General features: G+C 44.1%; 2 protein-coding genes across 2 annotated transcripts in view; one reads left to right on the forward strand and one right to left on the reverse strand.

The window, feature by feature from the left end:
• The window catches only part of paxip1 (PAX interacting (with transcription-activation domain) protein 1), a 44,633-nt gene extending 27,152 nt beyond the window's left edge, over positions 1-17,481 (forward strand). The window contains exons 11-23 of the mRNA XM_083653630.1: positions 3,026-3,121; positions 5,121-5,258; positions 6,212-6,333; positions 7,289-7,473; positions 8,486-8,529; positions 8,832-8,899; positions 9,112-9,214; positions 10,863-11,031; positions 13,252-13,352; positions 13,673-13,807; positions 14,632-14,707; positions 15,302-15,361; positions 17,259-17,481. Of these exons, the coding sequence (XP_083509756.1) occupies positions 3,026-3,121; positions 5,121-5,258; positions 6,212-6,333; positions 7,289-7,473; positions 8,486-8,529; positions 8,832-8,899; positions 9,112-9,214; positions 10,863-11,031; positions 13,252-13,352; positions 13,673-13,807; positions 14,632-14,707; positions 15,302-15,361; positions 17,259-17,275 (1,314 nt within the window). The 3' untranslated portion in view covers positions 17,276-17,481. The remainder of the gene's footprint in view (positions 1-3,025; positions 3,122-5,120; positions 5,259-6,211; positions 6,334-7,288; positions 7,474-8,485; positions 8,530-8,831; positions 8,900-9,111; positions 9,215-10,862; positions 11,032-13,251; positions 13,353-13,672; positions 13,808-14,631; positions 14,708-15,301; positions 15,362-17,258) is intronic.
• A 3,235-nt stretch (positions 17,482-20,716) lies between these two features.
• LOC310792266 (sickle tail protein-like) overlaps positions 20,717-24,872 on the reverse strand; it is a gene marked incomplete at its 5' end in the record, with an annotated part of 79,200 nt that continues 75,044 nt past the window's right edge. The window contains one exon of the mRNA XM_083653988.1: positions 20,717-24,419. Coding sequence (XP_083510114.1) covers positions 23,901-24,419 — 519 coding nt within the window. The 3' untranslated portion in view covers positions 20,717-23,900. The remainder of the gene's footprint in view (positions 24,420-24,872) is intronic.

Genomic DNA, 24,872 nt, shown 5'->3' on the forward strand with positions numbered 1-24,872 from the left:
ACCAAGATCATCCACTCCCCCACACCCAATCTGTCAGACATGAACGATAAAGCTTATTACACACCGATCACCCACTCAATCCACACTTCACACTACTGTCATCAGGCCACAGATACAGGTCACTGAAATGGAGAAAAGCACGTTTTGATAAAAAGCTTTGTCCCCTCAGCAATAGTTCCTCTGAACAAACTGCCCCGCTGAACTTGTATAGATCCAGACCTTACCTATGTTTGTGTTATATGTACCGGGATACTGTTGTGTGTGTTGGGGGGGGGGGGTGTTATGTATTATGTGTCTGTATGATGTGATCATCTATGTTCTTGAAACATGTACTGCCTGTGAAAACACATTTCCTGTTTCCTGGGGGGACAAATAATGCTATCTATAAGCAAAAGATACCAATGCACACTGCTTTGAATCAAATGGCTTAAAGTCCCTGGAAACCAAAATCCACAAAAACGTTCTAACTATGTTATTTAGGGTCTTATGTTAGTAATTTTGTGCCTCAGAAATTATTATACATTACTTTCAACCCAAAGCCTTAAAATCGACACTTTTCTACAAGATTCTACAAAGTACTTCCTCATTGAAGACAGCAGTGCGCGAGGTGGTAAAACGCAGGAGCTTATGACGTCATAAGCTCTATATAACCTTTGTACACGCGCGCAATCTGCCCTTCTCCTTTTGTCCATTCTTTGCCCCCAGTGACAGCGCTCCCTCAGTGTCTGTCTGCCTCCCACTCTGTGCCGAGCGCTATGCTGCTATGCTGCTCGCTCTCTCTCTCTCTCTCTCTCTCTCTCTCTCTCTCCTCTCCCCTCCTCTCTCTCTCTCTCTCTCTCTCCTCTCCTCTCTCTCTCGGGACTAGTGTGAGAGAGCACAGAGAGAGACACACAGCCGCAACGAACACACGCACACACGCACACGCACACACGCACACACACACACACACACACACACACACACACACACACACACACACACAAGCCCTCTCAAGCCCTCGTGTTCGACACACGCACTGGATCTCTCTTTCTCCGTTTCCCTCCCCCCCTCTCTCTCGCGCTCTCTCTCTCTCTCGGAGGAGAGAAATGTCCCTCCTGCAGGACACGCCCACACATTCCACGGGAGAAAATACACTCTAAAAAATAATCGATTCTCATGCGTTTTGCCACACCTGTCAAACCTAAATTTATATACTTTGCGACGTTCATCATCGTTCAAATTTGGCTGGTGGCTTATTAACATAGGGTCCTGTGATGTGATGAACTCAAAATGCTAAATAATAAAGAAATATTTCTGGTTTCCAGGGACTTTAATGTCTTCATGCATTTCAGCTGACAGCATTCTTCAAGGCATGCAAAAACAAGTGATCACAGATATACCGATCAAGACTGGTGTCTGCTGTAGCCAATCAGAGTAGCACTTGCTGTGTAATTGATGTTAGAAAGATTTTAACTAGACCTCAATCAGGGTTGCACATAGAGCTGTGCATCTTCACTGATCTCACGATTCGATACGATTCGATTATACAAGTCTACGATTCGATTCGATTCGATTATACGATGCATCTTAAATCGATGCATCACTTTTTCCGCAATACATGATTTATTTTTTCTCACTTTCTTTTTTCTCACTGTGTGGCTAATTTTAAAATAAAAGTGCATTTGGAATTGCATTGTATTATGATCCATAATTAAAATAAACAACTGCATGTACCGTACTTACATTCTATTTTATTTGATTATAATTTTTTTTTTTTTTTTTTTTTTTTTTTAAATAATCGATTTTTGATATTTGATAATCGATTCAGAATCGTCCTATTAAGCATCGCGATGCATCTCTGAATCGATTATTTTCGGCAGCTCTAGTTGCACATCATACACACAAACAGTCATAGAAAAATAATTAGATATGTCTAATCTAATACTGTATATCTATATCTAATGGTATAGGGATTCAGGATAGTTTTCTTTTGTAAAATGGAAACTTGTCCATGCATCCATCTTCAACAACATATCCAGGATCGGGTCGCGGATGTAGCAGTTCCAGCAGGGAACCCCAAACTTCCCTTTCCCTGGCCACATTAGCCAGCTCTCAGTAGGTGTTCCCAGACCAGCGTGGAGATATCATCTCTCCACCTCGGTCTGCCCCGTGGTCTCCTCCCAGCTGGATTGTGCCTGGAACACCTCCCTAGGGAGGCACCCAGGTGGCATCCTTACTAGTCTCTTAAAACAGACTGTATCATCTACACCCCCAGAACATGCACAAGGAAGTTGGGAAAAAAACCTTCAGACTGGAAGGAAGTTCTACGGAATCCGACCAATCACGACACGCAAATGCGGCATATTGGATTCTGATTGGACTATTGAGCGGAAAGACCCGCCTTTCTGCCGGCATATTGTATTCTGATTGGACTAATGAGCGGAAGACCCGCCTTTCTGCTTCCCATTCCGGTTGGTGCATGATTCTCCCCCACGAAGTACAGACGGTATGGCGGAAGCATTTGAAAATTGCGGAAGCCAACTCGTCTGTTCTAAGAGATTACATCCTTACCAGATGCCCGGACCACCTCAACTGGCTCCTTTCTCCGCAAAGGAGCAGTGGCTCTACTCCTGAGTCCCTCACGGATGACTGAGCTTCTCACCTTGTCCCTAAGGGAGATGCCAGCCACCTTCCTGACAAAACCCATTTTGGCCGCTTGTATCCGCAATCTTGTTCTTTCGGTCGTGACACATCCTTCATGACCATAGGTGAGAGTAGGAACGAAGATCGACCGGTAGATCGAGAGCTTTGCCTTCTGACTCAGCTCTCTTCTCGTCACAGCGAACGCAGTACCGCTCCCGCTGCTCCGAATCTCCGGCCCATCTCCCGCTCCATTGTCCCCCTCGAGACCAAGACCCCGAGATACTTGAACCCCTTCACTTCACATCTAAACATGTGCAAGCGTGAAGAAAAATAATCTGTGTGGTGTAGCTTACTTGTTTTGTCTAATTGCTTTATTTTCCTTTGTTCCTCCTCCTCGCTCTAGGTCATCCAAGCCTACGGAGGTGCTGTTGATCCCTCCCTGACCAGCCGCTGCACACACTTGCTCTGTGAGAGTCAGGTCAGCAGCATGTTTGTCCAGGTAAGAAGGGAGGGAAGGTGTGCATGGGTGACTTTTGGAAGGCTGTATGCAGACTTATGCTTAAAATACACGACAAGAGGTTCCCTCTGATTTTACACATGATTTCCAGTTGGGCTCAGTCTGTCTTTGTTGACTCTAGTCTGCAGTTGTTGTGGGCAGTTGTTGTGCCCGTCTGCAGCATAATCTGTTAGTGTATTATGGGTACAGATTTCTAATCGTCAAGTGTAAACTACCTCCCGACTCCAGTCAGAGCCATAAAGATGAGATCAAACATGTTTGAATTTCTCGCGTTGAGTCGCGTAGTGTAAACTGGTGCAACGACCCGACTCAGCTCTACTCACACGTGCATGTGGAATCCCGTCAATATCCAATGAAAAACTAGGAGGCAATGAGGCAAAAGCAGTCAAATAGCTAGTCTTCATACAATAGATATTTCTGAGTTTCTGGTTAAGTCAGAAAGAACTTTTGCCAGATGAAGGTCTTGTGACCGAAACGTCTCTAATAAAAGTCTGAAGTGAAGTCAGTGTGCGGGATTTTCCTCTCTCAATAAGTCAGAAAGAATAAAACCGAAACTTCCCGTTACAAATTTCAAAATAAAAGTATACCATTGCAAGCGTTTTGTGTGTGTGATCTGAAATACCCCAAGTATCAAAGAGGAAATAAAGAACACATTTGCATAGAAACCGGCTGTGGCTTTGAAAAGTCAATTTTAACCCTGTAGTGAGTCATGCAGTAATAGATTGGCGCTTTTATTTTTAAACTAAAATTGTCTAGCTTCCGTATGGTTAGTATGGTCACGTCAGTTTGCTGGTTATTTGTGTTGTGGGTTCAAGACACCGTCTTATAACTTGAAAGACGTGAGTTTGCTGAGGGCACACTCGGGTAGTGTATTTTGATCTGTGATTCCAGTCGTGTCATGTATTTCAGTGAGTTTTTCAGTTTCAAAAATCTTAATGAAAAAGTCGTGTAGGATAGATTCCCCTGTCTTTTTGTAATCAGTTAAGATTTCAAAGTCGTCTAGTGTATCTAGGCTATTAGAGAGAGTCTGCAGTTCTGCACTGATCCGCAGCTCATTGGACTACCTTTTATGATCGTGAATGAAGTCTCTGCACACCTGAAAGTGTGACAGGTGCGTCGGAGGGGGAGCAACTTGAAATGTTATTAAATAACATCAACATTTTAATGAAATTTCTCCAAAGCAGAAGGCGAGAGTGTGCGCAAGCTTTTTTATTGGGAGGGGCCGGGGGTTGAATATGTTCAAAGTGCAGTGTTTCCCCTACCATTCTACAGGCCTGGTGGGCCCGCCAGGCCAACAGCGCCCCCGCCAGGCCAGATTTTTTTTGCAATTTTTTTTTAAATATACAAAGTTTTTTCCTGCTCTCCCCAAAATGTCAATAAACCTTTATGGCATATTATCACAATACAACAATACTGGTGTTGTTGACAGTGAACAGAAGATGCCAAATCATTCAAAAGTAACAATAAGCATTTTGCTTTTAGGAGCATTGTGCCAGTGTGCAACGCTGTTCCAAAACGTGTCAACGTGTGTTGTTGCCTGGGAAACGCACATCCCATAATACAACTGTTCGCATCGCATCCCATAAGAGTATGATGATACTTGGGATGCCATTGCCAACATAGATGCGAACAGGTTAGCTAAAAGTTTAGCGTCGCCAGCGAGGGCCCCCGCCTTTGCGGTTGGAGTACGTTTCGAAATCCCTCCAGGCCTGAACATTTTTCTAGGGGAAACACTGAAGTGTATTACTGCAATGTCCTCTATTTCAGTGGTTCTCAACTAACTTTATGGTGGTCATTTCTGAGGTGGTACTTGGTGTAAAAAGGTTGAGAAGCACTGCTCTATTTTATGGAAAACCCAATAAATACACGTTTAAAAAAACAACGTTAGATCTGACCACCTGAAGCCTGCACCTGCAGATGGCATGCAGAAGTTGCTGTGTGATGTGTGCGTGTTGTTAAACTGTGGTGTTTTGCCCACCAGGCGCTCAGAGAGGGGAAGCGCTGCGTCACGGTCCACTGGCTCAACACCATCCTGAAGAAGAAGAGGATGGTTCCTCCTCACCGGACATTACACCTGCCCTTCGCCTTCCCACCCGGGGCCAAACCCTGCTCCCAGCACGTAGGTTCAAACCCTGCTCCCAGCACGTAGGTTCAAACCCTGCTCCCAGCATGTAGGTTCAAACCCTGTTCTCAGCACATAGGTTCAAACCCTGCTCCCAGCACGTAGGTTCAAACCCTGCTCCCAGCATGTAGGTTCAAACCCTGCTCCCAGCATGTAGGTTCAAACCCTGCTCCCAGCACGTAGGTTCAAACCCTGCTCCCAGCACGTAGGTTCAAACCCCTGTTCCCAGCATGTAGGTTCAAACCCTGCTCCCAGCACGTAGGTTCAAACCCTGTTCCCAGCACATAGGTTCAAACCCTGTTCCCAGCACATAGGTTCAAACCCTGCTCCCAGCACGTAGGTTCAAACCCTGCTCCCAGCACGTAGGTTCAAACCCTGCTCCCAGCACGTAGGTTCAAACCCTGCTCCCAGCACGTAGGTTCAAACCCCTGTTCCCAGCACGTAGGTTCAAACCCTGCTCCCAGCACGGAGGTTCAAACCCTGCTCCCAGTACATAGGTTCAAACCCCTGTTCCCAGCATGTAGGTTCAAACCCTGCTCCCAGCATGTAGGTTCAAACCCTGTTCCCAGCACATAGGTTCAAACCCCTGTTCCCAGCATGTAGGTTCAAACCCTGCTCCCAGCACGTAAGTTCAAATGCTACTCCCAAACCCTCCCACATAACATTTGCTCGAGTGACATCACTGATGACATCACTGATGACATTACAATTGCTCAAGTGACATCACTGTTGACATCACAATCATGACAGACACCGCCGCCAACCACAGACACCACCCACAAAAAGAGGGAATTAATATGCAGTGCCTGCCGGCTATATAGCGTTAAACTTGCATATCATAGAACTACAGCACTAGTTTGGCTATATAGCGTTAACCTTGCATATCATAGAAATACAGTAACTAGTTTGATGCTTAACTATATGCGTATCCCTCTATCTCCTCCCTCCAGATTTTATCGGTGACGGGCTTTGTGGACACCGACAGGGACGACCTGAAGCTGATGGCCTACCTGGCTGGTGCCAGATACACTGGATACCTCTGCCGCAGCAACACCGTCCTCATCTGCAAAGAGTAAGATACTCTATTATTATTTTGGGACAAGTATGAAAAGTGGGATTTGCAGAGTCAGCTGTGAAGGGGCAGGCAGGTGCAGTGGCAGTAACCCAGTGGTGTGGTTTCTCTCCAGACCCAGCTGTCTAAAGTATGAGAAGGGGCAGGTGAGGTGGCAGTAACCCAGTGGTGTGGTTTCTCTCCAGACCCAGCTGTCTAAAGTATGAGAAGGGGCAGGTGAGGTGGCAGTAACCCAGTGGTGTGGTTTCTCTCCAGACCCAGCAGTCTAAAGTATGAGAAGGGGCAGGTGAGGTGGCAGTAACCCAGTGGTGTGGTTTCTCTCCAGACCCAGCAGTCTAAAGTATGAGAAGGGGCAGGTGAGGTGGCACTAACCCAGTGGTGCGGTTTCTCTCCAGACCCAACAGTCTAAAGTATGAGAAGGGGCAGGTGAGGTGGCACTAACCCAGTGGTGCGGTTTCTCTCCAGACCCAACAGTCTGAAATATGAGAAGGGGCAGGTGAGGTGGCAGTAACCCAGTGGTGTGGTTTCTCTCCAGACCCAGCAGTCTAAAGTATGAGAAGAGGCAGGTGAGGTGGCAGTAACCCAGTGGTGTGGTTTCTCTCCAGACCCAGCTGTCTAAAATATGAGAAGGGGCAGGTGAGGTGGCAGTAACCCAGTGGTGTGGTTTCTCTCCAGACCCAGCAGTCTAAAGTATGAGAAGGGGCAGGTGAGGTGGCACTAACCCAGTGGTGCGGTTTCTCTCCAGACCCAACAGTCTAAAATATGAGAAGGGGCAGGTGAGGTGGCAGTAACCCAGTGGTGTGGTTTCTCTCCAGACCCAGCAGTCTAAAGTATGAGAAGAGGCAGGTGAGGTGGCAGTAACCCAGTGGTGTGGTTTCTCTCCAGACCCAGCTGTCTAAAATATGAGAAGGGGCAGGTGAGGTGGCAGTAACCCAGTGGTGTGGTTTCTCTCCAGACCCAACAGTCTCAAGTATGAGAAGGCCAAGGAGTGGAAGATCCCCTGTGTGAACGCCCAGTGGCTGTGCGACATTCTGCTGGGGAACTGCGATGCTCTGAGACAGATTCAGCATAGCCGATACTCCAACTACAACCACCCCGAACCACTGGTGCCTAACCCACTGCTAGTACACAATCTGCTGGGTAGGTACACTGCGTTGTGGGTGGGTGCTTCAGGGCTGGCTTTACATTGAATTTCGATTCAATCAATATCCTGATTAGATTATAGCTATAAAACATCTTAAGTGGTTCTCAAGGGAGTGGGACCCCCCAGGAGTCCTTGAGGGGGGGTCTCCAGCAAAAAGGAGAATACTTTATTTTCACTATAATTCCATCCATGATGATAACACAATGACAGAATGTATCACTGTTTTGGTCATGGATTTCATACACTTTCTGTAATAAAATATCAAATATCACAAATCTTATAAGATGCGGGACCCTTGGACAAAATATCAAATGGGGGTCTGGTCTAATTTGTGTCCGTTTCGGGGTCCTTAATGTGAAAGAGTTTGAGAACCACTGATCTAGATGACAATAAAAGGAATATGAGAGGGTTTGAAGTTTGATAGTAGTTAATAGTGCTAATAGCATTTTTAAACATCAATATATCAGCTGTCCAATTAATTGTGATACTTTGGTTTGTGTGTGCGCATGCATGTTTATTTTACTTTTATTTATTTGCACACAACAGAAACGGATACAAAAATGCAATGCGTGTGTGTGTGTGTGTGTGTGTGTGTATTATAACGCGTTCAAGACAACTCTGAACATTGAAAAAAACTAGCGCCGACCGGTAAAGAATGAAGTGAGGTTGTTGAGGTCAGAATTACAGGTCGGAAATTCGGCTATCAATTCAGAGCGCTGGTTTGTCTGAGAGTTGACGTCATCAAATGTTTGTTGACCTAATTTGAGGTGTTTATATTGTTTGTATTTTCTTTTGATCATAGCAACATGTTGAATTCAACAGCCATTTCAATTTTACCAATGAAATTAGCTAGCTGTGTATGTTTTTGTAACTGCGAGTTAAAAACAGCGTGAACGCAACTATGTCGGAGGTTGGAAATTTCCGAGTTGAAACTTGGGAGTTCCGAGTTGTCTTGAGCGCGGCGCGGTATCAGTGTAACTGTCCTGACCTCTTTTGATGTTGTTTCAGGTGCTTGGCGAAAGCCTGTCAAAGTCGCTCCTGAAGGCTTGGCGGTGAGTTGGCCAGCGCTTTCCACCGCAGTTTGTCATCAACTGTCAATCAACCAACTTACCTGAATACATACACTATAAAATACATAAATACACAATACATACACTAACAGTGACACTGCACATTTCCATTTGTGTTATGTCATCGTTTTGCCGACTTTACTGTTATTCTAAAATGAAGGAAACTCTGGTGTGTCCAAACGTTTTGACGGGGCAGTGTACATTTTGCATTGTCAAACGGTGTTGGTTAAAAAAAGTTATACTACTGCTTCATCTAATGGTGCCTAACTCTGTTTATGGTCTAGAGCCTCCAGCTGATCCAGAAGCAGAAGCTGACCGACTCCAACAACCAGCCCGCCAGCAAGAAGGCCAGGTCAGTCAGTGTGCTCTGCATACATGCTGGGGAAACATTTTCATTACTTACTTTTTTAAATGGTTCAGAAGAAATACATCAAAATAGGTGAAATTCCACTTTGCTTAAAAGCACCAACATTGTTCTAATTCACATACTGTGTGTGTGTGTGTGTGTGTGTGTGTGTGTGTGTGTGTGTGTGTGTGTGTGTGCGTGTGCGTGTGCGTGTCCAGGCTTGAGGAGATCCAGTCCCCGAATAAGAAGCTTCCACCAGAGTCCACGCCTCACGTCATCTTCACAGGCTTTGAGCCCACACAGGTGCAGCAGTTCATAAAGGTAAACTCCAGCCTGCTCGTTCATTAAAGCTGCAGTTCTTAAGCTGCTGCATTTGTCTTTCTGTCCTCCACTAATGGTGCATGGTGGGCAGGATATGATGTCATCATGGTGAGCAGGATATGATGTCATCATGGTGGGCAGGATATGATGTCGTCATGGTGGCAGCTGTAAGAACCTTCATACTGTACACCACCACAGGTCACTTAGAAAGCACTTCCGCAGGAATGAGTGTGGAAGTAGCATGTTGGAGCTTCAAGGTAAAAGTGAAGTTCTCCTTTATTTATCCCCGTGGGGAAATTCATCCTCTGCATTTGACCCATCTTCTACTAAGAACCTTCTTAGAACTAGGAGCAGTGGGCAGCCGCAGTGCAGCGCCCGGGGACCAACTCCAGTTCTTTTTGCCATTGCCTTGGTCAGGGGCACTGACAGGAGTATTAACCCCAACATACATGTCTTTTGGCTGGTGGGAGGAAACAGGAGCACCCGGAGAAAACCCACACAAACACGGGGAGAACATGCAAACTCCACACAGAAAGGACCTGGGACGGACCGGGGTTCGAACCCGGGACCTTCTTGCTGTGAGGCAACAGTACTAACCACTGAGTCACCATGTCATCTAAATGGTCCTAAAATGGCTTTTAGAATGGGGATTTCACTTAAATGCCTAAAATAAGGTCTGTGCTTAACAAACGTTTATGGGAGTGGCAATTTGTGTTCAGCAGGATAATCTTCACAAACGTGAATCACTGTTAGGACTTTTGAAATGTAAATGTGTGGTGTTGTTTTTTACGCGATTTTCAGAAAACGCTTCAAAAGGCATGAAAGTGAAATCCTCATTCTAAAAGCCCATTCATTTACCCGCTGAAGCTGCAACATGTCCGGGACTTCCACCTTCCGACTACAACAATATGTCATCCCTGTGGTACTCTATGAGCCAAAGATGCTGAGACCGTGTGTGTGTGTGTGTGTGTGTGTGTGTGTGTGTGTGTGTGTGTGTGTGTGTGTGTGTGTGTGTGTGTGTGTTTTTGTGTGTGTGTGTGTGTGTGTGTGTGTGTGTGTGTGTGTGTGTGTGTGTGTGTACACGTGTACACGTGTACACGTGTACAGTATCTCTGTACTGTGGTCCTGGAGACACCTATTGTAGTGGGACCTACCACAGAAGCAATTTTGAGTACTTGGCCAGGTGTTTATCTGTCTGTGTCTGTGTCTGTCTGTCTGTCTGTGGACAGATTTCATTAGCGTGATAGTACAAAAGCCATGCAAGGTGCAGTCACAAAACGTCACAGGTGTGTAGTTGAAGGCCAATTCCAAAAATGGGTGTGGTCCGAGCAAGGGGGACCCCCCCCCCCCCCCACACACACACACACACACACTTTACGCCCCTCGCCCACATTCATTTTAAGTCGTAGATGTCGCGGCTGGTGTGCCCCCATCGCAAGATGGTCTCATTGTTTTTTCATTCATATTGGTATTGATGGATGATAAATGATGTGCATTAACACAATAGCGCCCCCGTCTGGCAGCGTCAGGTAACATTAACACTGCTGTCTAATGGTTTCTAAAATGATATCAGCAGTTTCCCAAACAGTGGCATCATTTACCGTCATCGACCTCATGAGCTAAACTGCTGCCGTCTGCCTCCCTGCAGAGGCTCCACGCGTTAGGCGGCGAGGTGGCAGAGAACAGCCAGAAGATCAGCCACCTGGTGGTCGGCAAGGTGACGCGCACCGTCAAGTTCCTGACCGCCATGTCTGTGGTCAAACACATCGTCACCCCCGACTGGCTGGAGGAGAGCTGGAGGAGCCAGAAGTTTGTGGGTAAGAGTGTGTGGACGTTAGAATCAACGTTAGCCCCGCCACAGAGCGACATAACCATAATTGCACGTGCTTTTCACATCGCAGCTGAATATGGACAGGTGCACGCTGGTCAGCTCTGAGTCTGTTATTTCAATTACCGGTAGGTTAAAAAAAATTAAAAACTTTTTTGTTTATAATTAATTTTGGCTATCAGGTATAGTGTGGCACTGTGGCTGCATGAGAGCATCTTCCAAGCCTGATTAAGTAGGATGAATATTACAGTTTTGTTTGAAAGAAAATGTTAAATACATGTCATGTTTTACGTAACCTAAGTTGAGTAGTTTTCTTATTTTGCCCAGTGAATGCGTACATTTTGAAAAACATTGTATTTATGTCCGCATCTGCCGGTCGTTCGTCAGGGTAAGAGCAGGCATAGCCCCTTTTCCACAGAAGGCCAAGAGCTTTGCCCTGGGAACTCTAGCCTGGAAGTTGGCTTCCTGGTTCAGCCCAGCTTGACCAAACCAGTGGAAAGGGGTCAGGAACCCAGGAACTAAGAGGCCATTTACACCTGGCATTAACATGCGTTTTTGGTGATCAGATTGCAATCAGATTGTATTTTATCACTTGAAAGTACAGGTGTAAACACCCCCAAAACGCATTGAAGAAGGATTGCAATCTGATCGGCTAAACCACCTCCGGAGGTGGTCAGGGACGTATTATGACAACATTTAACACAAGTGTAAATGCAATGCGTCCTCTCAAAACGCATTCAGCAACTACCATACGGAAATACATAATCTTCGGAAGTCGGTGACGGCGCGCACACCCGAACGCAATTCCCCGTTACCAGCAGCTGCCACAGTGATTACGCACGGGGATCTGCCCCATATCCCGTCCCCTGCATGCTCAAATCCAACCAAATGGTCAATGCAAATCACCACATGAAGTTACAACGCATATAAACGAGCCTGATTATCAATTCAAAAGAAATGAGTGGCAACATGTTGCTGGCTGCGGTGAATGCAGTGAGCGCAACAGACAGAGGAAAAAAGGTAATAAAACTGGTTCGATTTAGAGGTGGAGGGGAAAAAAGGCTGACTGTGTGTGCCCTCATCTCGCCGCTGTGCCAAATGCGCACACACACAGGCAGCCTGTCACCATGGACCGGCTAAAAATTCTCTATCTCCCCCCCGCTCCGCTTTTGCACAACACTCGTCTTTCTGCTAGGTAGCGTTGCTTCAAAGTTTTCCACTTGCTGCAGAGGTTTTGCCACGGCTTATCGAACCCTTTCTCCCTCATTTTCCTTTCATTTTCTGCTCCTTTTCCAAAGGAGAAGATGGGTCACATGACGTGCAAATGCGGAAAATGTGTTTCCATTACACTTTTGCGATAAACTGCTATATCGACACGTCTGAAAAACCACCTCATGAGAGCGCAAAAACTTTTTGCGATATTTGGGAGGTTTTTCGAAATTTACGTGTTTCCATTAGCCGATTTTTATTGCGATAGGCCTATTTAGATTTTGCGCATTTCTGAGGGTAATGGAAACGCAGCTACCGTCAGCGAAAAATTAAACACCTGAAACTGGCTTACAGACAGGCCAAGGACAAGAACAAGAAAAGTGGCAGGGGTAGGGCAATGTGTCCTTTTTATAAAGAAATGGATGCAGTGCTGCGTGATCGGCCATCGTTTTGTCCAGGTGAAGGGGACGTTCACTGTGCATTTGAGCTTAACAATAACCTCTATTTCCTTGTGCATGTATGAAACATGCATGCACACGTTCAGGGGGCGCACGCGTGATGACGTTCGAGCTGGAGAGCAATCGGATTGCAATCTGTTCACCCAAAACGCATGTTAGTGCCAGGTGTAAATAGAATCAGGCTGAAGTGATAAAAGACAATCTGATTGCAATCTGATGGCAGAAAACGCATGTTAATGCCAGGTGTAAATGGCCTCTAAGTTCAAGCAGCAGTTTGGCCCTCAGTGGAAAGGAGGCTATAGTTTTAATTCCACTACAGGAGAGACTTTATGTTCTCTGATTAGGTAGGGAAAAAGTGAGCATATATCTGTGTCGGCAATCATCCAAAAGAGTTGGAAAATATCTTCCAAAAAATACGATATTGTGCATCCCTATTTTTTTTTAATTGCGTGAAAATATTCATTTGAATATTTGCTTACCAACATAATCTACAGCTCCAGTCTTCACCCTAACGTACGTGTGTGTGTGTGTTTTGATTCCAGATGAGCAGAGCTACATGCTGCGGGATGCGGAGGCTGAGGCTGAGTTTGCGTTCAGTCTGGAGGAGTCTCTAAAGAGAGCGCACAATGCACCACTCTTCAAGGTTAGTGTGTTTTCCACACAGGAAACACTCTTCTACAATCTCTAGGTAAATATTCTGTTGTGGTACTATCTGTAGATAGAATCTTTATTCAGCTTAGGGATGTTCCTAGCCGACTAGTTTCCCCTGTCGACTAAACAAAATGTTCTAGTCTAAAAGTAAGAAAACACTGTAAGAAAACCATTCTTTTCCCTCTCTGTCTCTCCTCTAATTCCCTGTTTTCACATTTTCCTCTGTGCCTCTCTCTCTCTCTGCTGGCCGGGCGTGTCCCTCTCTCTTTATGGGGGTGTGTGTCCCTCTCTCTGATTGGCTGGGGCGTACAGGGGAAGTACTTCTACCTGACCCCGGGGATCAGCCCCAACCTAAGCACCATGAAGGCCATCCTGGAGAGCGCCGGGGGGAAGCTGCTGCCCAAACAGCCCACCTGCAGGAAGATCATGGAGCACAAACAGAACAAGGTCACTGACAACACCCAACACCCAAACCCTAACGCTTGGTTCACCCCAGAAGCATCTCAGAAGCAGGAGCCTTGCCATTCGCACCAGAGGCGCTCTGTTTTGCCACACGCCTCGCTCTGTTTTGCCCCACGCCTCGCTCTGTTTTGCCCCGCGCCGTTCACAACTTGTATTGACTTCATGCCTGGCTACTCGCGTCACGCGTCAAAAAATAGACCCGACGCCGAAACACTCGCTGCACGCGTCGCGAGGCGAGGCAACGTGCTGCGGCCACTCTGATCAGTCTCCCTTAATAACAAGGACGCCGAAATGGAACTGCCTCCGTGAGGCGTTGCTTCCACGTCGGATACACGTCTGGTGTGTTTGGGCTGTCACCCCAACCCCCGACCCAAACAGCCCTCCTGCAGGAAGATCATGATGCACAAACAGAACAAGGTCACTGACACGCTGTCCTAACTCGAACCCCAAACCCTAACTAGTGTAGTGCTGTTGTTCTGGGCATGTCTCCTGGTGTATAGCACAGCATCAGATGACGTGGGAACGTTGAACTGACTGGGGGGGGGGGGGGGGGGGGGGGGTTGTGAGGTAGAGCCTGACCGATACTGGATTTTTTAGGCCGCTGCCAAAACCGATATTAGGGACTAATAGGGAGTAAAAAAATACCGAAAACGATATATCGGCCGATATTCTTATATTATATATGCACATTATATTACACAATTTTTTTGCGATGATCCCTCAAATATCAAACACTTGACAAAGATATGACTTGACATGACTTGAGTTATGTAAACAATAACAACTAAATGAACGTTGTTTTGTTGCAGACCCTCCCAGAGATTATCCTGATTTCCTGTGACAATGACCTGCACCTCTGTAGAGAATACTTCCTCAAGAACATAGGTAAGGCATGCCATCTCCGTCTTTCACACACACACACACACACACACACACACACACACACACACACACACACACACACACACACACACACACACACACTTCAATTAGCAACATCCATTCTGATTATTCTAAACTTTCAGAAGGCAGTTTGCGAAAGATTTTAGTTTTTAAGAGTAATTTAATAAATTTTACACTTGAACAACCTAAGACGTAAGAGCTGATTATATTCGATCAGGGTTTTCCTGGCTCAGAATGGGCCTTTGGGGGGTGACTATGCATGTCAGGAAGCATGATCGGTCCGCGTATAAAGACTGCATTTATGGAGCAGTGTGTTTTTAAAGCACCCAAAGTTGACTAAAAAATGTGGCCCTTTTAACTTTGAAATTCTCTAAAATGATACAGGAGAAATGCCTGGGTGAGTTAATGCAGTCAGGGTTGTCCTGAACTCAAATATATCATTAATTGTCAGGACTCCTCCTCCCAACAGCCCCCCCCCCCCCCCCCCCCCAAAAAAAAAAGAAATCCTCTATTCAGGAAAACCCAGTTCTGTGTGGAGGATGTTTTCTAATGCAGTGATGTCTCTCTCTCATACAGATGTACACAACGCTGAGTTCATCCTAACAGGAATTCTTACCCAGAAGTTGGATTATGAGTCATATCCTTTAATTACACTTAATTAACAAATCATCAGGAATGTCTTTTCTCTGAGACTTTCAGGGCAATTTTGTTTTTGTTTGTTTGTTTGTTTGTTTTATTCATTTGTTTATGCTGCATATTCCCACATTTCCTGCTACCTCTTATTTTTGCCACAACCTAAAAGAATGAATTTTAGAGACAAGATGCTCATATTCTGCAAAATTCAGGAGAGAATATTTTAATATTTTAAATTACCACTCTAGAGCTGCAATGCTTAATCAATTAGTTGTCAACTGTCGACTATTAAATTAATCGCCAGCTAAGATTGATAACCGATTAATCGGTTTGAGTTGTATTTTTTATTATTATATTTCTTAATCCAAATAGACTACTTGCACAACTCCACTACTTCCTGAAATGAGTAGGGCATCTTGGTTTCCTGTCCTACACTATTGGATGAACTGATTAATGTCAGGTGTGCCTGATCACTGTTGTTGTGACTGCAGCAGTCAGGCACACCTGACATTAATCAGTTCATCCAATAGTGTAGGACAGGAAACCAAGATGCCCTACTCATTTCAGGAAGTAGTGGAGTTGTGCAAGTAGTCTATTCTCTGATTCCAGCTTCTTAAATCTGAACATTTTCTTTACTCCTCTTTACTCGCCATAGTTTCTTTACTCCGCTATGAAAGTAAACTGATTAGCGCTGAGACGTGGACAAAAGAAGACATGGGAGAACGTCATCTTGGGCTTTGGGGAAGAATGATCGACTTTTTTCACCATTTTCTGACATTTTATCGACCCAACAACTCATCGATTAATCGAGAAAAAACACTTTTTTGCTCAGCTTTTGTGATAACTCTACGAACCAGTAATCTCTTAAAATAACCGTACATTTTCATTCATTTACATTATCTCCAGCTCTAGCCTGGGTAAACCCAGCCTCCACGTGACCTCTATGTGCTATCAGTCAGCTACAGGCATAGCCTGTGACGTCACGTTGAAGGCTGGGTTTACCCAGGCTACTCCAGCTCCACTAGCCTGTTCACCCCGCTCCTCAGGTCTCTGGCAATACACCCGCCAAGTGTGAAGTAGATCGGACCAACTGCTCTTGGGATCACGTGAAGGGCACTTTTACTCGCAGAGATTAGATTCTTTGCTTTATAGTGTGATGATTCACTCCTTATTTCATACAAAAGAAAACTTAAAATGAATTAAGGGAGGTATTAATGGAGGAAAACACTTTAAACAGCCCTTAAAGGGATAGTTCACATGTTTTAAAGTCTAGCCCTATTTGCTACTTACAAATGATGATTTTGATTGGTAGAGTTCTTTCTCAGCAAAATCCATGCTGCTCCTCATAGTAGCTCTGGAGAGTTGGACAAAAACGAATGCAAGGTCAATGAGGTGACGCTCCTGTATGTACAAGCTGACTGAGGCTCGCAAAAATGTCCTCCACAGTGCACACAAAGTACATTTTAGTGAGCTTCAGTCAGCTTGCACATACAGGAGCGTCACCCCATTGACCTTGCATTTGTTTCTGCCCAACTTTCCAGAGCTACTATGAGGAACAGGATGGATTGTGCTGAGAAAAAACTTTACCAATCAACATCATCATTGGTAAGTAGCAAATAGGGCTAGACTTTAAAAAATGTGAACTATCCCTTTAATGTTTGACTTCAGGGAGACAGAAACATTACATTAATAAGCTATAAAAATGGTATTGTTTAATTTAAGTCTCTGTGAATCAGCCCATGGATAAACCCGTTATAAACCCATGATGCTAACCTACCGCCTCCCCCTCCTAAAAAGCGATGTTATCTTTATAATTTATTTGAGAAATTAAGGACTTTTCAGGGCTAAAATGAAGACATTTGTTTTGTAGTGTTCAAAGTCAATTTCCTTGACTATTTCACATTCAAATTTACCTGATGGTAAACCAACACTAAAGAGGACGAAGAAGAAAAGAGTTTTCTGTCAGCTACTGCGGTCCCGTCTGTCCACCAAGACTCCAGCAGATTGACTTTCCACTGTACAGCGCCCACGTTGAGTTTTCTAAACGTTTTCTTTTGTACCCTGTGCATAGATCCTCCAGTCCTTTTTGTAGCTTTTTGTTACATGTTTGAAAATAAATAAATGGATGTTATTTTTGTGAAATTAATGTTTAAATTATGGGACGATTTTAACCGCTTTTGTCGCTCCTGTTGTTTCACTTGAAAATAAAACGTGTAAAGGCTCTAGCTAGCTAATACAGGCTTTTGGAATAAACATTTGAAATTGGTTTGTGAAAGTGGCTTTTGTTTGATCTATTACAGTGGAATACCCCCCCACACACATTTTTTTTTACTTTTTTTACTTCTTTTTTTTCCAGACATGAAATAATGGCTTCACAAAGCCTGGAATCAGAAACATGCACTGCTGTTTTAACAAGCTCTAAAAGTTAAGCGAGCATGTAGGCTACTAAAGTGGGAATCAATATTTCAGCTGTGCATGTGTTCACAAGTCCAACAGTCTTCCACTCATAGCCACATTAAAAAAGGCAAATTAGAGTGAAAATGCGTGTCGGAACAAAAGAAATTAGTCTTGCCTTTCCTCTCTTGATCTCACTTTTCCAGCCATTTCTTTAGGTATTCCTCCCAGGTTTAAAGGAGAATTCCTGATAGATTTGATTTAATTACTTGTTAATGAGGGTCTGGGGTAGTTAGTTACTGGTGAAGTTCTAATTGCTAGCTGTCAGACAGATAGCCCGGGGTGCTCTCTTGGAAGCGGGTGGTGGGTGGTAAGCGCAGCGCGCAGCGTAGCCCGCGGTGCTGCCCTCAAAACTACGCCAGACTGAATTAGACACAGCCTGAGCCAAGGTCGTGTGCTAGATACCGTGTGTGCGTCTACATGGAAGGGAAATCTCACGTTCACGTTATTGTAGTCTGTCAGTCAGCCCGTCCTCACAAGGAAAACATTGTTCGATTTTCAAGGTGGTTAAAGTGACCGATGTTTACAAATGCAAGTGGTCTTTAACATAACGACACGTAAGGGCGAAGGGGTGGGATTGACCTATACCGGTATTTTCCTCATGGCGAGAGACCCGGTTCACCTGACGTGTTCTGATTTAACCATAACCCTTCCCAAACCTCAACCAAGCTGTTTTGGCACCTAAGCATAGCAGAGGTTTAAACCACGTGAAGTTATCATCTTAACCAGCATGATGCGTATCACCTGCAGGCAGTTTCACTCATTTTTGGAGTCACTGGAAATTGACTTATTCTGTCGTTTCGGTGTGAGGTGTGTTGTCTCATCAGTTTAAACATCTGGGACTTTTCAATGCAGTATGGTTTAAATGGGGTAAAAACTTGGTAAGAATCTTGAGTTTGATTTCTATAATTAGTTTCAACTTCAATCAAATCAGTTCAATTCAATCAAATCAGTCATCTATATTAAAAGGTAGGAAGTCGGCAATGTTTGTTTCAATTTGTCCACCAGCCACAGCTGTGCCAATCTACATGCAATCGGACTTTCAGGGGGTGTGAAGAGCACCCATGCAGGTGACCTGACAGAGCCGGATTTTTTTATTAGGTAATTGCCCTAATTACCTAATGATGTGATGTCATCAGTGATGATGTCATCAGTGATCTTTCCTGGCTGAGGCTATAAGTTCAGTGATGTCGTCAGTGAAGATGTCATCCATCCATGTCATGATGTCATAGAGCAGGCGAGGCCACGTAGCGGCTGAGCTGCGTATGCGCCGTGCAGCGGGCGAGCCTAGGAATCGAGCGCGCGAGATTGCTAGTTCCATACAAATTCAGGAAACAATTTCAATTCAGTCGTCCGCTGGAACAAATCTCATCACTTTTCAGTCTTAAGTCATTTACACAAACACAAGGTCAGATGGTAAGACTTTCAAAACTCTCTGAGCCACTGGGTCACTCACACCTTTTAAGACTTTCAAAACTAACAGACTGAGGCTCAAATTCACAATCTCAAAATGCAGCTGTCAAACTCTGTGAGGCAGAGGAGTCTCACAAGGTGAAGTCATTTCTGTCAGAGCTTTGCAGTCTTCACTTTTGAAGTTCTTCAAAGTCCAAGCTTTGACTGAGGCTCATACCCAAAACCTCCAAAATGTGGTGTGGCACATTATAGGTGTCATTTACAATGTCCCCACCACTTTTCAACACAAGGTGACGCCCTTGTGTACTCATGTCAAATATATGTTCTGACAGAGAAGTCTGGAAAAGTGTGGCATTTTGAAATGGAAAAAAATGTGGGGGAACCCTGAATGGAATTCTCCATAAAGGTCTTTTTGGTCGACATGTATTGAAATGGCTGAGATATGGTCGTCCATGTGCTGTTGATAAGGACATCATCAGATGAAATGACGTGAATAAGAAATCCACATAAGCAAGAAAATCACCGAGCTCCGTTCACACACACACACACACACACACACACAATTTGGGCAATCCTAATTAATTCCAATTAGAAATGCAAATTAGGAGCCACATCTTTGATTAACAAGCACTCAAGTTCCTTGTTGGTTTGTGGCTGTCCTCTGACGACGCAGCCCAGTTGTGGGGAGCGGAGCGGAGAGAAAGTAGAAAGTATCGGGACACTGAAAATGTTGTAATTAATGTTGAAATGCTTGGAGTGAGATCTTTCTAATTACTCCCCGGCCTCCTCCCTCTGTGTTGCATCTACCACACTTTTGGACCGCCAACTTCCCCCCTGCTAGATGGGATGCAGAGGAATTACAGACTAATTAAACGGAGATGGGCGCTGGGATTCATCTGGCCCCGCAATTTACATATGAGCTAATTAGCATAATGATGGAACTAATTACTAATAATTTAGCCAATTACAGCGCCAGGGTATCTCATTAAGGTTTGGGAGGAACAGGCGACAAAGGATGGAGGTGTATTGTGTCAGTCAGACAGAGCAAAGGAATATCTGCCAAAAAGACAGCTGCACTGATTTGGATTATAATAGTAGGCCATATATTATGCATGTAATATAATTTAATAGTATAGTATAGGCTAGTATAAGGTAATATTTCTTTAAACACACACACACACACAGATATACAGTACATATATACACATATATATATTATATGTATATACGGTATATATATATATATGGTGTGTATATATATATATATGGTGTCACACCATTAGAAATACATCAGGAACACTTCTGGGGGGGACTTGGGTAATTAATATTATGAGATAGCACAGTCTATTATGCAAATGTAGAATATTAATTAGAAAATCTGTGAGAAGCTTTTCTGGGCCATCGTCATTGCTGCAGCATGTGTGTACTGCCCTCTTCTGGCAGCATGGTGAAATGACTCGTCACAAATATCTCAACACTCTGGAAGCCCTTTATTAGTTCTCCAACCTCACAACAAGCATCTGAACTTTGTGTGCAACATGGCCGACAGCTTTACAAAAAAACAACAGCGCACAATTATGTACAGGGCCGTGAACACGACAAGTTCTCTCTAACAGACGACACATGCAAGAGGTTCGAATGTCGGCAAGGTAACAAAATAAGTATACAATTAAAGGCTCCCCCTCAAAAACACACTTGCCACTAGGTTATGATATGAAACTTGTTTTACATGGCACACAGTGGAAGGTCCACACAGTGCATGTGGTAAAAGCTAAAACCAAACATTTTGGTGTTTCTGCTCATGTAAAGTACTGCCTTGAAAGAACTGCAAAATGCAATGCTTGAATCTGCATGGATGTTTGCCTTTCACACCGTCCAGATTGTCTGTCTGTAAAGGAGTGACTGATTGATTTGGCAGTGTGAAGGATCTTGAGAATAAAAGTTCTTTGTTTTGGCAAAAGTCTCTTCAAAAAACACACTACAAATCTACATCTAAGAATGGTTTGGTATAAGCACAATAACCAAAGCTTAGGTCAAAAAATAAACTAATTTAGATATGTCATATATCTCATATATTATACTTTCACATATATCTTTGCCTTCATCTGACATACAACATGTACACTGATATTTGATACATCTACATCATATGTTAAACAATATATTTTGTCTATGTAGGAATTGAATTGGATCAACTTTGCATACTGAGAAAAAGTATATTGAACAGCGCCAAGTGAAAGGGCACGTTATCTCACACGTCAAAGAGTTAAACAAAACTGCTGTCAAAAGCACTCGGCACCGATTGGCGAAGAACGGCAAAATGAGCTGTTATATTTGCATATTACTGATGATTTGCATAGAGCTGGTGGTTTCTAAGTTTGTGAATGTGGAAATCAAACCTGAAAGTCTCTATTCACCAAATGGAATGATTATGTATGTGTGTGTGTGTGTGTGTATATGTATATATATATATATATATATATATATATATACATATATATATATATATATATATATATATATATATATATATATATATATATGTATAGTCTGAGCCGTTTGGTTAATTTTCTTTTTGGAGAGATCCTTCATTAATTTGTTTGGGAAGAGGGTTTACTCTGAATAGATGTAAGAACTGAATTGAAGTATAAAAAAAAATCGCAGAATGTTTAACTTTTTTGTTGATTTATTATTGTTTTTTGTTTGTTTTTAACTGAACTCCTTTTTTGTGAATAACATCTAGTTTGGTTGATTATTTGGACTTACAAGGGCATTTTTCTTTTGTGATTGGTTTTCATTGTACCTCCAATACACTGGATCTATATTGAACTTCCCTGTGTTTGCATTGTCGCTCTGATTATTGCTTTGACTATTTGTTTGCTTGGTGGTTCAGATTTATGCTATGTGGGTTCATGGCAGAGTGTAAAAAATCTCAAACGTTAAAATTGACAGACTAAACTTATCCGGCTGGCACCACAAAAATCTAGACTCCATCTAGGAACATTTATATTATTATTATTATTATTTTTGGGGGGCATTTTGCCTTTATTAGATGAGACAGTAGGCAGACGGGAAAGGTGGGAAGAGAGAGGGGATGACATGCGGCAAGGGTCCACGGGTCGGATTCAATCCCGGGTCGGCCGCACAAAGGACTAAGCCTTTGTGGTACGCGTGCTACCAGGTGAGCCACCAGGAACATTTATATTAATAGGGATGCACCGATATGAACATTTTTGATAACCGATATTAACACAGCAACATCGGACCGATGCCGATATGTAAAAAAAAATGACTAACATCAGGCGATACCGATATGATTGCCGATATATCGTGCATCCCTAATTATTCATGTTTGTTTATTAACTGGCCCCTTGTTCGAGTTTAATGTTCTATTGTCTCTCATGAGTCTTTTTTTGTCCAACTAACATTCTTTTTATAAGGATTTTAAGAAACGTCTATGGGGAAATTAGTGAGGAATGAAATCTCTTCCACCCCAAACCCGGAAGAGGGCGTGACTCAGGTATTCTATAGGTGAAGAATTTAAAGGGAAAATTCACCCTAAAACACTTTAACACTGGCTACAGACAAAAAAATGTACAAAAAAAGACATTTAACAAAATATCTCCTGGAATGGCCCGAACATCACAGATTGATGAGATCCAAAATGGACCCAGCAGTGTAAGTGTATATATATATATATATATGTATATATATATGTATATATGTATGTATGTATGCAATTCCATTTGGAGTGAATAGAGACCCTGCAATTACAGATCATATAAACTCTCACAGTATATCAAAAAAAGTGAAAAGGTAAACATCACACAATATTACTGTAGGAACACCATGCATTGCCGCTTCACTGACTTTGCCCTCCCCCACGCGTTATTATGGATCCCACTGCTTTTCTCGTTAAGACTGTCACCTGCCCTACTCTGCCTTGGCTTACCCTGCTATTCTCACCCCAACCTTAACCAATCATCACTCCTCATGCCTAAACCTAACCAATCATCAACCCTCATGCCTAAACCCAACCAATCATCATTCCTCATGCCTAAAACCCAACCTCCTCATGCCCAGAGTCATTGAAGAGAGAGTCGCGCCAATGGAAGTCCAAAATGCTTGATCGTCATGTGACTCACGTAGCTATGAGCTCCATTCTAGCTAGTTCCAAGGATAGTTCCAGGAAGTACATGGTGAGCCATTTCAATGCATAAAATAATTCAGATAATATACAATTTGACGATTTCAATGTCAAATTGTACATCACAAACGGTCCATTCTGCTGCAACTGTACAGCGCTGCTAAATCCAGAACCTTACTTCCTCGAACTATTGCGAGGGGAAAAGAAAAAGAACAAAGGTTGATAGAGAATGGAATTTTCACCATTCAATATGACTCTGTATAACGTATCAGAATGTGTACATTGAGATTCAGCCCTCTGACAAAGGTCCATTGGAGTGAATGGAGATGGCACAACTCTTACTATCTCAATGAATGGCTCTGCTCATGCCTAAACCCAACCCAATCAGAGGCAGAGTCGGGCACGTCCTAACAAGAATAGCAGTGGGCTCCACAATAACGCCTATACCCCACCTCTGTCCGCACGTTTATGACATCATGTACTCCCCTAAACACCCTGAAACACCACATCCAAAACATCAAACCCCTCTCATGCCGCATCCTTCAAGGCCATCGCCGGTGCATGTCGGACCCGTCCGGTTTGGCCTTTCTCGCCGTGGGTCGCGGGAGGGCCGGGGCTGGACGTCCGGACGCTCCTCGCAGCGGCCGGGAGGAGAGAGGAGGAGCACGGGGAGGGAGGGGAAGAGGAGGAGGAGGAGGTGGGGGAGAGAGAGGAGGAGGTGGAGGACGATGGGGAGGAGGAGGACGAGGAGTAGCAGTTGCACTGGGAGACGGGAGCAGAGGAGAGGGCGTCGCTGCGGGGCCCGTGGCTAGCGCGGGATGGCGACGAGACGTGGCTAGACGAGGAGAGGAGATGACTCAGATTCAGAGAGGGGATAAAAGACTTGTGAGGGGGAGGGGGGGGAGGAGAGGGGGAGCGAGGAGCTGAGGAGGCAGGGCACAACACACAATGACCACTATGACACAAGGCTGGGATCTTAGAAGCAGGTAAAGCGAGGAAAGAATGGTTACTATCCCCAGCTGCTGCTCTAGCGCCTCTGCTGTCAGCCTGCAAACAGAGAGCAAGGGACACGGCGAGTCAGCGCCCGCCACAATGCAGGCTGCAGCAAAGAGCAATAACACTCAATAAGTGTTTCTATGTTATGTTATATTATGTTATTCCTACGGCCTTCAAGTCAAGCCCAATGACTCTTTCTCAAAGCTAGAAATCCTAAGACTGAAGTAGTATTGTCACTCTCGTTACTATAAACTATAAACTTATTCTCACAAGAGCATCGCGGGCAATGCCAGTTTCTATCTTTACTAGTTGAGTTGTATATTATTCTATAATTTCTGGCTATGAGACACGGTAGTGAATGTTCATCTATACTAACTTAATTGGCCATTGGCTCAGTAGTAACATACACGGGGTACACAATTCAGTGGTGGTATTTCCCTTATAGTCGGCATCAGCTACAAAGTCAACAACAACAAAAACAACAACATTCAATTTGCAATGAAA

This window comes from Poromitra crassiceps (genome assembly GCF_964638095.1).
Source record: "Poromitra crassiceps genome assembly, chromosome: 17".
Classification (NCBI taxonomy): Eukaryota; Metazoa; Chordata; class Actinopteri; order Beryciformes; family Melamphaidae; genus Poromitra; species Poromitra crassiceps.